Here is a 14,982-nt window from a genome sequence, read left to right as displayed (position 1 = left end):
GGCTCACCGAAGGAGAGGCTGCGATTGCCTGGCGTCTTCTGGCTCTCTCCCCGTCTGCGGGTCATGCTTCTTCTTGGGGTTTTCATTATTTATTATTATAGAAATTTGTAAAATGATACCAAAGAAGAGAGTTTCGAAAACACCATCCCACCTGTTGCAGCCCTTGCTATGCTGGAGGCCTCTGTTGTCTGCACCTGGCTCCGGGTCATCTCCTTCTTGCCTATGATGGACAAGGACTTGAACACCTGAGAGATCTAGGTGACTGCGGTGTCACCTGGTACCTACACAGTGTTTCTCCTGTTCTTTTGTGAAGTTTTTCTTTCCTCATCTCCTTTCTCCCTCTTTTTCTTTTTCTTTGTAATCTGCTAGCTTGATGGGATCCAGAAGTCTGCATATTGCTGTTGCTGTTCTCCTTGAACTGTGTTGAAGGTGTTGATAATTTGGCCACCAGAGCTGTTGACAGTGGGAGTTGCTGGTCATACCTCCCTGGTCTCATTTAACAGACTCCTCTGTCCTTGGGCTTCCTGTGGATTGAACAGAATCTAGAGAGTTTTCTCTTTTGCCTGTTCTAAGACAGGTTTTTGATGTGTACCTGGTGTCTAATATTTCACATGAAGAGTCTGACTGCTGTGATTGTATATACCGACATCTAGCCCTCTGTCCACCACCCCTTTTTCCCAGGTCTACACAGCACCCCTTCAGCACTGAGCATGCGCAGATCCACTTTGTGGCTATGAGCCCGCATCTGCAGGACTGCACATGAATGGTCCCCAGGCACGCTGCACACCTACCGTGAGGGGAGCCGTCGCCATTGCTGGCAGGGCTGCTTCTCTGCTTCCCTGTGTGGCTTGGCCGTAGCTGGCCTGTGCTGCTGTGGGAGGACACGTGAGCCACTCGGCTCTCAGCTTGTCAAGACAATGTGGCAGTGCACCTGTGCAGTCCGAGGGGTGCAGGCGTGCGTGGCCCTCCTGGGAAAAGCTCCGGCACGGGGCTGTTAGTTCACGGGAGGCACAGGCTTCACCCAGGTGCCTTCAAGGTGCTGTTGGCTCCTCTGCAGTGAAGGCACGCTGGCTCCCCCACACCCTGCCACCCTCGGTGAGGTCCGTTGTTCCCAGTTCCCTGAGTCTGATGGGCAGGTGGTGGCCTCTCACTGGCTGTAATTTTCATGTCTGCAATGACTAATGACCTTGACCATCTTTTCATGGGCTTTTTGATTCCAATATTTTTTTTTTTGCTAAAGCATTCAAACCTTTGCCCATTATTTTATTGAGTTGTTTGCATGTTTAGTATTGAATTTCGAGAGTTGTTTATATATTTAGGATGCAACTCCTGTATCAGACAAAAACTCTGCATGTGTTTTTCTGAATCTGTGACTTGTCTTTCATTCTTTTTTTTTTTTTTTGTAGAGAGAAAGAGAGAGAGAGAGAATTTTAATATTTATTTTTTAGTTATCGGCAGGCACAACATCTTTGTTTGTATGTGGTGCTGAGGATCGAACCCGGGCCGCACGCATGCCAGGCGAGCGCACTACCACTTGAGCCACATCCCCAGCCCCTGGCTTTCATTCTTTTAACACTGTATTTCAAAGAGAAGTTCCCAATTTGGATGAAATCTGAGTTACCGATATTCCTTTATGGATTTTGCTTTCGATATCATACTTAAGAAACCTTTGGCTAGTAAAGTTCACTAGCCCTGCTAGTAAAGGTTTCTCTTGTGTTTTCCTTTTAAAGTTGTGTAACTTCAGGCTTTATGTGTAGGTCTCTGTTCTTTCCTTGGTCACTTTTGTCACGTGGTTGTGTTGCTGTCTTCTTCACTCCCGAGTGGTAGGCATCAGTGTGTGCCCACAGCCTGAGGGTCTGCCGGGGTTCTTCCCGCCATGCGACAGCCTCCTCGCTGTGTCCAGGCCTGGCAGAGGGAGAGTGGGCAGGGACCCTGTGCTAAGAGCCACACCACCATGACCCTCACGTCTGCTGAGCTCCCTCTCCAGACATTGGCCAGCTGGGATCAGGGCTCAGCAAGGACCCTGGAGGACACGGTTCAGTCCGTGCAGGTGGCTGGACCTCATGCTCTACGTGCAGAGCCCAAGGCAGCCTGGGCTGCTCGTGGGTGTGTGGTTTCTCTAGACTTGTGTGCTCCCTGTGACCTGGTCCCTTTGCACGTGGCTCTGGGATGATTCCTGAAGAGACTTCATCCTCCTCGTGGTTCTTTGACCCATCTAGGTGGTCGGCATTTACATACAGAATTCTAAATCAGCACGTTTTCCACAAACAGCAACAGAGAAACACCCAGCTGGATCCTGATTCATACCACCCGTGAGGATCGACTCAAAGAGGATCAGAGACCAAACTTGACAGCTGCAATGACCTCCGCAGAAGAAGGTGCACAGCGGAACTCCAGAGCGTTGGGCTCTGATTCCCTGGGCGTGGCCACAAAGCACAGGCAAAAAAAGAAGATGAGTTAGAGCACATGCAGACCATGTGCAGGACACTCAACAGAGGAGGAGGCCTCAGGGAAATACTGGTCAGCTGTGTCTCTGGGAGGGGCTCATGCCCGGGGTATGTGAGGCACCCACAGCTCTGAGACCAGGTGAAGCCTGTGGGTGCTCCAGAGAAGACTGCTAGCTGAGCACACAGAGGGCGCCCGGCGTCACTCACTTGAGGATGAGGAAGTCGGCCAGACGAGGCCCACTGCACCCTCGGGGACAGCTACTGCCAGCAGCCAGCTGGCCAGTGTGTGGCAACCGTTGGCCAGGTGTGAAGAACCACACGCCGAACACTGTCGTGGGGTGTCAACGGCACAGCTGTACAGGAAACAGTGCAATGTTTCCCCAGAAGTCAAAACTAGAATCACCACGTGACCCAGCAGTCTCCCTCCTGGGCGAACGCCCTCCGGAAACACAGGGACTGGCAAGGGGCACTCACGTCCCTGGTTCACAGCAGCCAGAGGTGGAGGAGCCCCAGCCGTGGCAGGTGGAGGGGTGAGCAGACTGCCGTCCGTGCCTGGCACCATCCCTCTGCATTACCACCGCTGATGCACGTGGCTGGCACCTCAGAGGAGAGGTGTGTTGAGTCCACGTTCCTGAGGCCGACGTGCGGAGCGGCTGGCGCTGCCTCTGGTGGAGGGCACCTGTCCAGACAGAAGGCCTGAGAGCAGGAGGGTCGGGCCTGGGTCCCAGGAGAAGGCCCCAGCCCTGGCCCAGGACAGCACCCTGGGAAGCTGGATGCTGCCCGTTTGGCACCCGTAAGGTCCACTGCCTCCCAGCGCCACACTGGCCAAACTCCCAGCCAAGACCCCAGATCCTGTGACATGAAAGAAGTACCGTGACATGCTCCCACATGCGGGAGCCCCAGGACACTGCCAGGCAGGAAAGACACCCCTGCTGCATCCACAGGTGGCTCCTGAGCTGAGTGTGGTGCAGATTCAGGACTGAGGGCAGCACCGGGCACCAGACCCAGGGCTGAGGGCAGCACCCGGCACCAGACCCAGGGCTGAGGGCAGCACCCGGCAGCAGACTCAGGGCTGAGGGCAGCACCCGGCACCAGACCCAGGGCTGAGGGCAGCACCCGGCACCAGACCCAGGGCTGAGGGCAGCACCCGGCAGCAGACTCAGGGCTGAGGGCAGCACCCGGCACCAGACCCAGGGCTGAGGGCAGCACCCGGCACCAGACTCAGGGCTGAGGATCAGACTCAGGGCTGAGGGCAGCACCAGGCACCAGACTCAGGGCTGAGGATCAGACTCAGGGCTGAGGGTCAGACTCAGGGCTGAGGGCAGCACCGGGTAGCACCAGACCCAGGGCTGAGGGCAGCAGAGGAGGAGAGACCACTGGGGGTGGGAGCCATGCTTCCAGGGCACAGTGTTGGGGTCCTGTGACCCTGCCACACAGCTACATGCTTCTCTAATTCTAAAGCACCGACTTTTGAAAGTGCTTTGATCTGCAGTGAGATTGGGACCTGGGCATGATCATGAGCTCCTCGGCTGGCAGAGGAGTCCCCTTTGGTGTGCCATGCACGTGGTCCTGGCGTGACCCGGGTCGTGCATGCTCCCCGTCGCGTTGGTCTGTGAGCGCCCCTGCCGGCGCTGTTACCAGATCTGCACACTGGCTTTGAAGGTCTGTTCCACAGCCCTGTTCCCCAGGCAGCGGGGAGGAGAGCCCGTTTCCGTTCAGGTTCAGTAGCTGCATTTCGAGGAGCAGAATGTCCACTGGGCTTTTTCCACGGAGGGCAGCCACCGCCTGGAAGAGCGGATTTGCTTTCAGCTGCTCCAGGGCGGTTTCCTCCCTCCCGCCAGAGCAGAAGGTGGAGCTGGGCGCGTGGGCCTTAGGATCAGGTGGGGAGTACAGGGAGGGCAGAGGTGCAGCCAGGCATCAACCGTCTCCAGGAACTGAGGCCGCTCTGAGGCCTCCAGTCGAGCTGCAGAGCACAGCGACTTCCTGTGGGCACGGGGCCAGAGCCCAGATCCTGGCCTGCAGCCCAGTCTGTGGACAGTCACCTTTGTGAGGTTTGGTTCAGCTTGGCTGGGGCAGGGAGAGCCCCTCTGCGTCTGAAGGCGTGCACAGCGAGCCCTCCCGCCGCAGCGCCATGCCGGGGGCTCCCTGCCACAGCAGGCAGCCACCCCTGAGCCGTGGTCCCAGGAGGAAGGGCCATGGCCTGGAGTGGGAGGGCTTCTGGGACGTGCCACTCTTCACAGGCACCTCTGACAGCACACATCGACTTTTAAAAATGAACCGTGGCTGACGCGTGGGGCGGGGGCCTGGAGCCAGGTTCAGCATTCAGAGGGGCTTCCTGCAGCCAGACGGAGGCGGAGAGCCAGCCTGGCCTGCCTCACGGGCGGCACTGAGTCAGGGCTTGTGTTCACTGATTTCCTGCGGCAGGGGAGTCACATCCAAACTGCACGGAGCACCAAGGGTGACATTTAATCTGAGCAGGGCTTCCACAGAAACACGTCTCTGAATGACGGCAGCAAGACGTCCGTCGAGGATCATGAGCGGTGGTGGTCCTCAAACAGGGCTGCCGTGGCAAGTCTAGCAGGTGCAAAAATAGTAGAGTTCCTGGGTGCTCTTCCAAGTGACCACAGCACAGTGACCAAACCCAGAACACCACGCTGCACCACGCCAACAGCCCCAGACCTCGCGGTAGCAGGGACTTCCACTGTGGCAGGTGTAGGACACCAGCGTGAAGGTTGCCCAAGCCCCTACCATTGGCCCCTGGTCCTCCCAGCCATCCTGTTGTACTGCTTGAGTGGAAACCACTGCAGACTGGTGGCTTAGGAACAACCACCTTTGTCTCGCACAGCTCTGGAGGGGCAGCCCCGGGTGGAGACTGGCAGACTCCGTGTCTGGCCAGCCCCATTGCATTCTGGTCCACACACAGTGAGGGGCAAAGAGCCCTGGCGCCTGCACATGAGGCCCCATCCACCAGGGCTCCACCCCCATCACCTGGGGTCAGATGTCGGCACGGGACTCCAGCATGAGTTTGGGGGACACGGCACTCGGATGTCAGCCACCCTAGCCCCTGTTGGACCATCTGCTCCCTTCCCCTGGTTTTGTGCTTTGGAAGGCGGTGCACCCAGGGTCAGCATGGCCTGGGGTCCACCATACCCGGTGTGCATGCCAAGCATCTACTGTGTGGGAGACCCGTGCACCCTGCCTGCACACGGGCTGTGGCAGATGGGGCTCAAGCCTTGGATAGTGGTGTGTGAGCACGGGTCCAAGTCGAGGCAGATGCCCTGGGGTTTAGGTGCTGGGTCACTGGCCAGCGCCTGCACCACTTTGTGACAGCCACCATCTTGGTTTCCAGGGTGGCAGCATCCTGTCCCACGGGCCTCCTGTTCTCCCCTCCAGCATCTCTGCAGGGGCCTACTCGCCATTCATAGTCCCCTTTGATCATGTGTATGTACAAGTCTTGCCCATTTTTTAAAAAGTATTTTTGTTAGTTTTACATGGACACAATACTTTTTTATTTTTTATTTGTATGCGATGCTGAGGATTGAACTCAGCGCCTCACACATGCCAGGCAAGTGCTCTACCACTGAGCCACAGCCCCTTGCCCATGTTTTAACTGATTTTTTTTGTGTGTGTCTTCTTACAGTTGAGTTTTAGAGTTTCCTTTTTGACATCAACCCCTTGTTGAACATGGAATTTGCAGTACTTTCTACTCATAAATCTGGGGCTTCTTTTCATCCACCTAACAGTTTTCCAAAGGATAAAGTCTGTGGTTTCGAGGAAGTCTGTTTTGTTGATTTTTTAAAATGGATCGTGCCTGGGCGTAGCCTCTTGGTCTGCTCTGCCTGACCCTAGGTGTCCCTCTAAAGGACTTGTGTCCTGGGCTCTGACCTGTGCTGCGGTTCACTTTGGGCTGGAGTTGTGTCGCCAACGTCCTGAGCGTCCGCGCTGCGAGGGCTGGCCACCGTGGTCTGCCCCTCCCTGCTGCCTGCCTGGGCTCCACCCCCCTTGGTCAGTGGGCTCCCACTACTGTCCTCTCAAGGTGGCTTCCGACTATTCCAGTGTCTTGCTCCGGCTTTCCTCTACCTACATGGATCCAGCTGTCAGCTGTGTCACGTTCAGGCCCCGTCAGTTGGCTTGGGGACGGACAGTGTCACAGTGCCGAGCCCTCCTTGGGCTTCTTCCGTCAGCATCCTGCACTTATTCAGCACTTTGGAGCATTGCGTTTTGGTTTTGGTTTCCACTACTTACTGCTAACATGTGAGAAGAATCCCTAGAGATCACGGGACTGTCCAGGTTCTGTGGCTCGCTGACCGTGATGAAGCTGTTTTGGTAGCCGCTGGCTTCCGAGGAATTGCTCGCATCATCTCGGGGCCAAGCGGTGTTGGGCGGTGCCACCTGCTGCCTGCGGTGACCTCTCTCCCTGAGAGCAGCTGTGTGGCTGCTGCGTGGTTTCCTCTCTGGTGCGTTGGGCGTCTCTGGCTGTGCTGGGTGGAGGTGGCAGCTGGGCCTCCTCTCTGAAGTGGAGACGGTGCCACGAACCCTGAGCAGCTGCCTGGCCTGCCTCGCGTGGGCCTGGGGTGTGCTCTCGGCTTAGTGCCTTGTGCTCCTGGGGGCCACCTCTGGTCCATGCCGAGGATGGGGTACCAGGGACCCTGCTTCCCAGCATGGCTGATCTGACAGTCTGGCCTGGTGGGTTTGGTGGAGAAGTGAATCAGCTGGAATGATGCAGAGACACCCCCAGAAGGCCAGGTGAGAGCGTGCGGTCCAAAGGCCCTGCGACATCCAGCACAGGAAGTGAGGGCCAGAGTCCCCGCGTAGTGAGGCCCAGGCTGCAGCTACACCCGAGAGGAGCAGGAGGTGGGAGGGCAATGGCACCCAGAAGACGTGGAGTGGGAGGGTTCTGGACGTGGGCTCCTGTGCCTGCAGCGTCAGGTACAACTGATTTCGAACAAATTAATAAAAAAAATGAGTTTCAATGCCAAGCAGCAAGGGCTACATTCAAGGCATAAAGTGGACACTGTTTCACTCTGACTGACCTTCCACTGGTCTGCTGTGGTGAGTGGGCCGTGGGGGCTGACTAGGTCACTTCTGTTCTGGCCACTGCATCGCAATGCATGGTCACTGGCGGATTAGACCATAGTTCTGCTCCCCTGCCAGGATAGTCCTGCTGGTGGCTCACTGCAGTGGTGACGCTGTCTGCCTCCCGTGGGTTCCGGTTCTAGTGTTCTCCAAGCTGTGAGCACAGCTACCTTCTCCCCAGGGTGTCCCCATGCAGGCTCAGAGCCCTGGGAGTCACCGGTCCTTGGGGCCTCTCCAGGGCACAAAGCCACTGTGCCCCGTGATGGTTCGGGAACCCCCAGCCTCCCCAGGCCCAGCCCTGCCGGGCCCCATGGCGTGGTCTCCCTCCCGGCTTCCTCCGAGGCCCACTTCTCCGTGGAAGGCAGGAGCAGCAGTTGCCCCCCACACACCAGCTCGGGAGGCTCCGTGCTGGCCGCAGGCCCAGCCCTTAGCCCCTGGAAGCCCTGCTTCTCTGCTCACTGCGCCCCCTTCCTTGCAAGGCTACCCCATCTTTCCCCACACTCACGGTCACGTCCCTGAAGAACAGACCAAGTTGCTTGGCAGAGAGATGTGACTCTACCTAGTAGAAATATGTGCAAATCAAAATGCAGTCTCAAAGTTTTTAACAGAGCCCGACACGGTGGCCCACTTCTGCCATCCCAGCTACTCAGGAGCTGAGGCAGGAGGAGCACAAGTTCAAGGCCAGCCTGAGCAACTTGGTGTGACCCTGCCTCGAAACATCGCAATGGTTGGAGATGTGGCTCAGAAGTCACGCACCCTGGGTTCAGTCCCTAGCATGACACACCAAAAAAAAGTTTTAAATAAGATTTAGAAGCAGAATCTAAGAGGTGAACGCAGCAGATGAATTACACATTACTCAATGTGACATACAGATCCAACACGTGGTCTGACACGTGATCCACACGTGACCTGGTGGGGACCTGCCTCGCTTCCCATGGCCACTGCCACCCATGGGTGGGTGGGTCCAGTGGTGCTGAGTGGGCTGCCCACTCCCTGGGCAAGTCCTAAACAGCAGGTGCCCAGCTGCAGAGCACACCTGTCCCCGAGTGCCACAGGGCTTCTCAGTGAATCAAAGTTGAAAACGGGAAGCTTAATTTTTGCTTTGGAATGGTTTCCAAATGTCAGCGTTAAGTCGTTTTTTTGGTGATGGCCAATGGGATACAGTGGGGGGTTGTGAGAGCTGTTGTTTTCTGCTGCCGTGGAGTGTGGGCAGCAGGGGCCACGAGGCTGAGCAGGGTGCTTCCCTGCCACAACACGGCCCCGATGTCGCAATGCCCAGGCCCAGCGTGGGCACACAGAGCTGGGGGTGCCCTCTGAATGCTCACGGGGTAGGACTCGGCCAGCTGGGCCTGGTGCCCGGTTGTCCTGTAAGCACCTGGTGGCTGGGAGTGCTGCTCTAGTGGCATTGGTCCACGCTGTTCCTGGGACAGTCCTACGGGGGCCGCCGTGCTGGCATTCTGGCTGCTTCGGGTTGGGCTCTGCTACAGAAGGCCGCTGCCATCGGCCTGGCCATCGGTCCTTGTGGGTGTGACTTAGGGGCCTTTCCTCCTGTGCCGTGGGACCTCTTGGCCTCGGGTGTCCCCCTCCTCTTGCTGAATCTGGGGCTAGTTCTGTAAGCCTCTGGCAGAGTTGGCAGGGAAGCTGGGGTGGGGGGGCTCGTCTTCCTCTCTGCCCTCCGTGCTGCCACCCAGGGGACGGACAAGTGTCCCTGTTGCTCCCTGTTGTGACCACCTGCTGTCTCCCACCAACACTAGGTGTTCACCGCCAACGGCCCCACAGTGATCATGCCCACTTGGTTCTGCTCACGAGCCTGGTTTTCCCACGTGGGTCCATTTGACGAGGGTGGGCAGGTGAGTGTGGAAAGCGAGGCCTGGGGCAGGGTTAGGAAGTGGCCTTCACCAGTCTCCTGTGAGCAGCGTCCACAGCCCCTGGAGTCTCGCAGCTTCCGGCTCCAGTTGAGAGCCCTGCGTGGAAGTGCAGGGCTGCACAGAGCTGGGAGGGGCCCTGCTGCCCATCATGGCCTCCCTCTGCCTGGACACCACCCCAGACAGGAGCCGGCCCAGGAGCCGGGCCAGCCCCACCTGCCACCTTCTCTCTGCTCTGACACCCACCCTCCCTGTGGGTCGGTTCTGAGCCGAACCCCCTTCCCCACTGTGTGCCGAGGGAGCATGGCTGGGCTCGGGGACCCTCAGCCACCTCTGCTCCAGGCTCTGGGTCTGCGACTGTGGGGAAGCCGAGTGTCCCCAGGGCCTGCGGTCCTGTTCCCAGGCCCCTCGCTGCAGCAGCCTTGGGCGTCCCAGCCACCTGGCCTCGAGGCCGTGTCTCAGGCCCTCTGCCCAGCTGGGGGTGTTCACGCCGCCCCCCCGCCCCCCAGCCCCTGGCCTCCCTGGGCCACCGCCATCGCCCAGCCCCAGCTGCAGGCTGTCAGCAGCGCCCGAGTCCCGCTCAGCACATGCCTGGCTGGGCTGCCGGTCCTCTCCCCACAGGGCGTGCCGGAGGACCTGCTGTTCTTCTACCAGCACCTCAGGAAGGGGGGCAGGGTCCTCCGGGTGGACCAGACCCTGCTCCTGTACCGCTACCACCCCCATGCGGCCACGCTCTCCGTGCTTGAGTAAGTAGAGCACCTCGTGAGGCCCAGGACGGGCACGGGCAGCACTGGGCCGGGTTAGCGAGGTGGACACAGGCGGCTGGCCCCAGGGCTCTTCCCTGAGATTCACCTGATAGGAAGGGAGTCCCCACAAAAAGTGGTGGGTGGGGCACAGAGGGCAAGGTGGCTAGGAAAACCCCCGCAGGGGTCACAGGGGCCTCTCCAGGGCCTGGGAGGCACCCAGAGGAGCCCAGTGTCCCTCTGCTCTACAGAGGTTGGGTTCACATGTGACCCTCTGAAGACCTGCTGACCACCGGGCCTAAGTGGGCCCCCGGAAGGAGAGCTACGGGGCAAAGTCACAGGCTTGGGTCTCAAAGGGCTGGGTGGTGGGTGTCCTGTGGACACCCTCTGCCCCGGCCTGCCCTGGAAGCAGGACACCACGGGCTAGGGGCTGTTGGCCTGGCACTGCTCTGGCTCCATGGCTGGGCAGGCATGGTCTGGAGAGGGCTCCCCGCAGTTCCTAGGGAACTGTCATGAGGACACGTGCTCCTAGTGCCACCAGAGGCCCCATGTCCTCATGCCACCTGGAGAGGGTTTCAACACGAGGTTTTGACAAGACACAGACTTGGGTCTCCAGCAACCACGCAGAATCCAGTTAGCAATCACTGTGACTTCGTGAAAACCCAAGATATTTGGAAATTAGGCAGCCAAGGGAAAAAATGAAAAGGAAATTAGAAAAAACTAAAAGCAATGAGTCCTGCACACAGCGCCACCTTGGCCTCAAAGGCTTAATTCACGGAGGAGGAAAGTGAGCTGCAAGTACCCCTGAACAGGGAGTCACCGAGGGACAGCACAAAGCCACCAGCAAGTGGAGCAGGAGCCCAGAGCAGGTCAGCACAACCGAGAGTCACCACTGGAAATAAAAGCAGCAAGACCACCTGTGGCCAGGTGCGAGCAGCCAGGGCTATTTGGCCTGGCTACCACCTCAGCCTGCAGGGCAGGACAGTCCGAGGACAGAGGCCAGGTTAGCATGTGGGTAGGACTAGCACCCCCGGGGACGTCAGGACCAGACCTTCAGGAGGCAGGCCAGCCCCCGTCTGCCCAGACTGGTGGACAGTGAGGCTGTGCAGTGCACGGGGCTCAAAGGCGGCGCGCGAAGCCCATGCCTCCTCTGCGGGGGCCGGCACATGTGCAGCCCACCACTCCTGGGAACCAGGCAGGTTCTGAACTTCATGTGGAAAGGCACAGGACCCAGGATGGCTGACCAAGTCTCGAGAAGAAGAGCCAGGGCTCCTGGCGAAGCTGCAGCAGTCAGCCAGGTGCAGGGCAGGCACAGGTGAGCCTGGCCACCACGAGGAGGCACCCAGCCCCCCACGGGGGTCTGCTCACGGGGCGCGTGGTGCCGCTGTGAGGGAGGAACCCACCCCTGGAATCACAGGCAATCGAGACAGTGCTGGAGGAGCTGCGGACCTGCGCCACGAGACGGCAGGGCGGCTGACTGTCTAAGAACGGGCTGGACACCGTCACAATCAAAGTCACTCTTGGTCACACAGACCCGAGAAGCTGATGTGCCATTCAGTGCAGAGCAGGTGCCCAGTGCACAGAGACCCTCAGCGCCACCCGCTAGGCGTGCCAGCCTGCACAGCTACAGTCCCAGCTTCTTGGGAGGCACAGGTGGGACGGTCACTTGAGTCCAGAAGTTCGAGAGCAGCCTGCGCAGCACAGTGAGTCACGTCTCTTCGAGATGGAAAAGTACAAGACACCACTAAGAAAATAAACGGGCACACTAAAGCTTGCAAGGAGACCCCCAGTCCACGCACCCAGCAGAGAACCCCACAAGCCAAGTATGCGGTAGACACGGCAGCCCACAGGCACAATCCGAGTGGTCGCGGCCTCAGACCACATGCACTGCTGGGTGGGCTGTGGACAGGCTGGAGTTGGCACCTGCCACCCCAAGCGTTGGCCAGGACACTCAGCAGTAAGGAGGCGTGTCCTCTTGGGAGGGCTGCTGGATGCTATATAACTGACCACATCGGTGCCTTCCTGTGGTGGCCCACTGGGAGATGTGGACACTCCCCAGCACATTGCTGTCAACACTTGAACTGGGATGCGGCTGGGGGTGGAGTGCCCGCCTCATTTACCAGGCCCTGGGGTCCCTCACTGCAAAAAAAAAGAAAAAGCCAAGAACACTTTGGGACTGTCCCTACGTGTGCCTTCGGGAGGATGGCAGGGTCTGCTGAGATGGTGTGCTGCTGAGCAACAAACAGGCTGCTGACCGGGGTGGCTGGGGAGACGCTGGGCCCCAGCAGACCTCCTGGGCCTACCCACCCTCCACCAAGAAGAGGGGCAGGGCTGCAGTCCCTCTCGGTGGCGGGGAATGTGCACACGTGTTGCTCAAAAACCACACGCTGTCCACCCGAGAGCAGCTGCTCCAGCAAAGAGCCCTCCTGTCCACACAGGAGCCCATCTGAGCGGAGAATGTGCCTTCCACAGCGCATGGGGGTAGCCAGGGCGGTTCTGAGCACTCCCGTGTGACCACTCGGTCACACAGGGCCCACAGCCACGGGCGGTGGTGGTGCTGCCTTGGAGGTGGGTCTGTGAGGCCCCACACGTGGGTGGGGGCCTGCACGCCCAGCCGCAGGCGCCATGGGGCAGGGCTGCCCAGGCCTCATCCTGTGCCCAGGGCAAGGCCTTGGTGTGCAAGACTCTGGTTTTTGCCACGTAAGGCTTGGCCACCCACAGCACAAAATAAGTGACCTAATGCAGGTTTCTGTGCGGGATTAAAGTCTTTGAGTGTGAGCAGCAGCTCATGGGGCACGGGTTTAATTACTACCTGGGCTTGCTGAAGAGTCTGCTCCGCAAAGCTTCCTGGAGCCTCCCTGCATCACACTAGCAACGGTCTCCACACACGCCACTCAGCACCCGTGACCAGCGGGAGTCGTGGTCAGGAGTCAAGTGTGTGCCGACTCGGGAACCAGTGCTGCCCTGAGCCGATGCTCATCCTCGTGGGTCTCTCCTGTTGGCCACGGCATTGAGACGGGCCAGGCCTCATCATGGTGCCTGGGAGCTAGCTCAGGCCTGCACCAGGCCCTCCTCGATCACGTGATGCTGGGCATGGGCCTGCCTGACTGTTGGCGTCCAGCCTCCAGAGCTGGACAGGTTTCTTTGTATGACGCTAGAGTCAGGCATTATGCTACTGCTGCATACACAGACCAGGGAAGACCAAGGCCTGGGGTCCCGTCACCTGTGTCCTCTGGGGGCTGCACCTATGCTTGCTGGTGCAGGTGGTGCTGACAGGTCACCCCCTCCCCTGAGGCGGCTGCCGTGAGTGAGCCGTGTCTTCCTTGAACAGCAGAGGCTGCACAGCCTCCTCACTTTTGTCACCTGCCAGTCACCAAGTGCCTGGTAGCCTCGAGCCAGGCAGTCGCAGGTCCTCTGGCTCCCATCTTCTTGTGGGTGTTAAGAGGCGATGCACACATCACCCTTCACGCGCGTGAACGTCGGGGTATGTGTTCCGCAAAGGCTGAGAGAAGGCCGAGGAGGCCACAGGGTGAGGGGGCTGCACTGGGAGCCAGGCCAGAGAGCACATGGCAAAGGATGGCAGGTGCCCAGAGCAGATGGGGAGCAGCCCAAGGATCTGACTGGGGTGAGAGCCGACAGCAGGGAAGTGGCCCGAGGGCCAGGGCAGGGCGTGACCGCAGACGGCTGTCCTGAGGTGGCCCTGAGCGCCAGTGTGCTGTGTGGCCCCAAGGTGCTCGGGGACCAGGGAGGTGGGGAGACGTGGCCGAGGGTGCAGCCTCTGCCTGGCGGCCCAGTCTGCGCGTCCATGGAGGGACTCTGATTCAGGCGGGGAAACCCCAGATTCCTGCTCTCTAGGCAAGTGGCCTAAGGCACAGGTAGCTTCCAGGTGTGGCCACGGTTTCCTTCTGCACAGCGGCTTTTCTGGGAAATGGGATCGGGTCAGGGGGTCCACTGTCCTGAAGTTCCTGAAGCCACCACAGGGGTGGGCTGAGCTACCCAGAGGCCAGGCCGGCCTGGGTGGCCCCCAGCCTTCCATAGGGCGGTGAGCCTGAGGTGGCTCCAAGGGCCTCTGGCTGTGGGAGGCGGGCAGGCCAGGAGGTGCTCATCCCCAGGGCACCCAGCCAGCCCTGGCCACCCCTGCTTCCCAGGACGACCATCTGGACCCACCGTGTCTGCTTCCTGGAGGAGTGGGCCCTGCCCCAGTGGGCGTCCTTCACCATCTGGAACGCGGGCAAGCAGGGACGCAGACTGTATCGCAGCCTCACGGCTGTCAGCCGCTGCAAGGTGGGCGCTGCCTCCCCAGCCCCTTGTCCCCAGCCCCGGCTCCTCCCTGCTCTGCCTGAGCCACCCAGAATGCTCATCCTCAGGTGGTGGCCTTCTGCGACGTGGACGAGAACAAGATCAGGAAAGGCTTCTACCGCTACGAGGAGGCTCAGGTGTGTGGTGCGTGGCCGGCAGGGGCAGCCCACTCCACCCTGGGCCCAGGGACGGCCCAGGACTCCACTGGACCCCGAGGACCAGGGTGCCCCCAGCCTGTGTCCTGCCCCAGGGCCCGAGGTGCACATCTGTCAGCTGAGCCAGCTGTGGCTCTGGGCAGAGGGCCACGGCTGGCACAGGCCTTCCCTTGAGTGCCCAGCATGACTGTGGTCTCCTTCCAGGAAAGGCCCAAGCCACGTGTTCCTGTCCTGCACTTCAGAGCTGCGCGGCCACCCTTCGTCCTCTGTGTGAAGCTGGTGAGTGCTGGGCTGCTGTCCTCGTTTTAAGCCCAGCCTGCCCAGCAGTCTTGAACCTCTAGGCTGGGCGGAGGCTGTGGTCACTACCCTGGGGCTGGGGGCAGCTCCAGGGGGGCCG

The 14,982-nt window shown here is 59.6% G+C and overlaps 1 protein-coding gene across 10 annotated transcripts in view; it reads left to right on the top strand.

Annotated features, from left to right (window-relative positions):
- The window catches only part of B3gntl1 (UDP-GlcNAc:betaGal beta-1,3-N-acetylglucosaminyltransferase like 1), a 40,424-nt gene that overhangs the window by 22,930 nt on the left and 2,512 nt on the right, over positions 1-14,982 (top strand). For 8 of the 10 annotated variants that reach the window (XM_071603208.1, XM_071603209.1, XM_071603212.1 and 5 more), the window contains 4 exons: positions 9,278-10,134; positions 14,280-14,415; positions 14,499-14,567; positions 14,790-14,864. In XM_071603208.1, the coding sequence (XP_071459309.1) occupies positions 9,278-10,134; positions 14,280-14,415; positions 14,499-14,567; positions 14,790-14,864 (1,137 nt within the window). Of the gene's footprint in view, positions 1-5,014; positions 7,194-9,277; positions 10,135-14,279; positions 14,416-14,498; positions 14,568-14,789; positions 14,865-14,982 lie in introns of those variants that run through there. The other 2 variants (XM_027922205.2, XM_071603216.1) reach the window with 2 other exon arrangements.

The sequence above is a fragment of the Marmota flaviventris genome, chromosome 17, assembly GCF_047511675.1.
Source record: "Marmota flaviventris isolate mMarFla1 chromosome 17, mMarFla1.hap1, whole genome shotgun sequence".
NCBI lineage: Eukaryota > Metazoa > Chordata > Mammalia > Rodentia > Sciuridae > Marmota > Marmota flaviventris.
The sequence above is the reverse complement of the archived record's forward strand: the minus strand, read 5'-3'. Positions and strand labels throughout refer to the sequence as shown.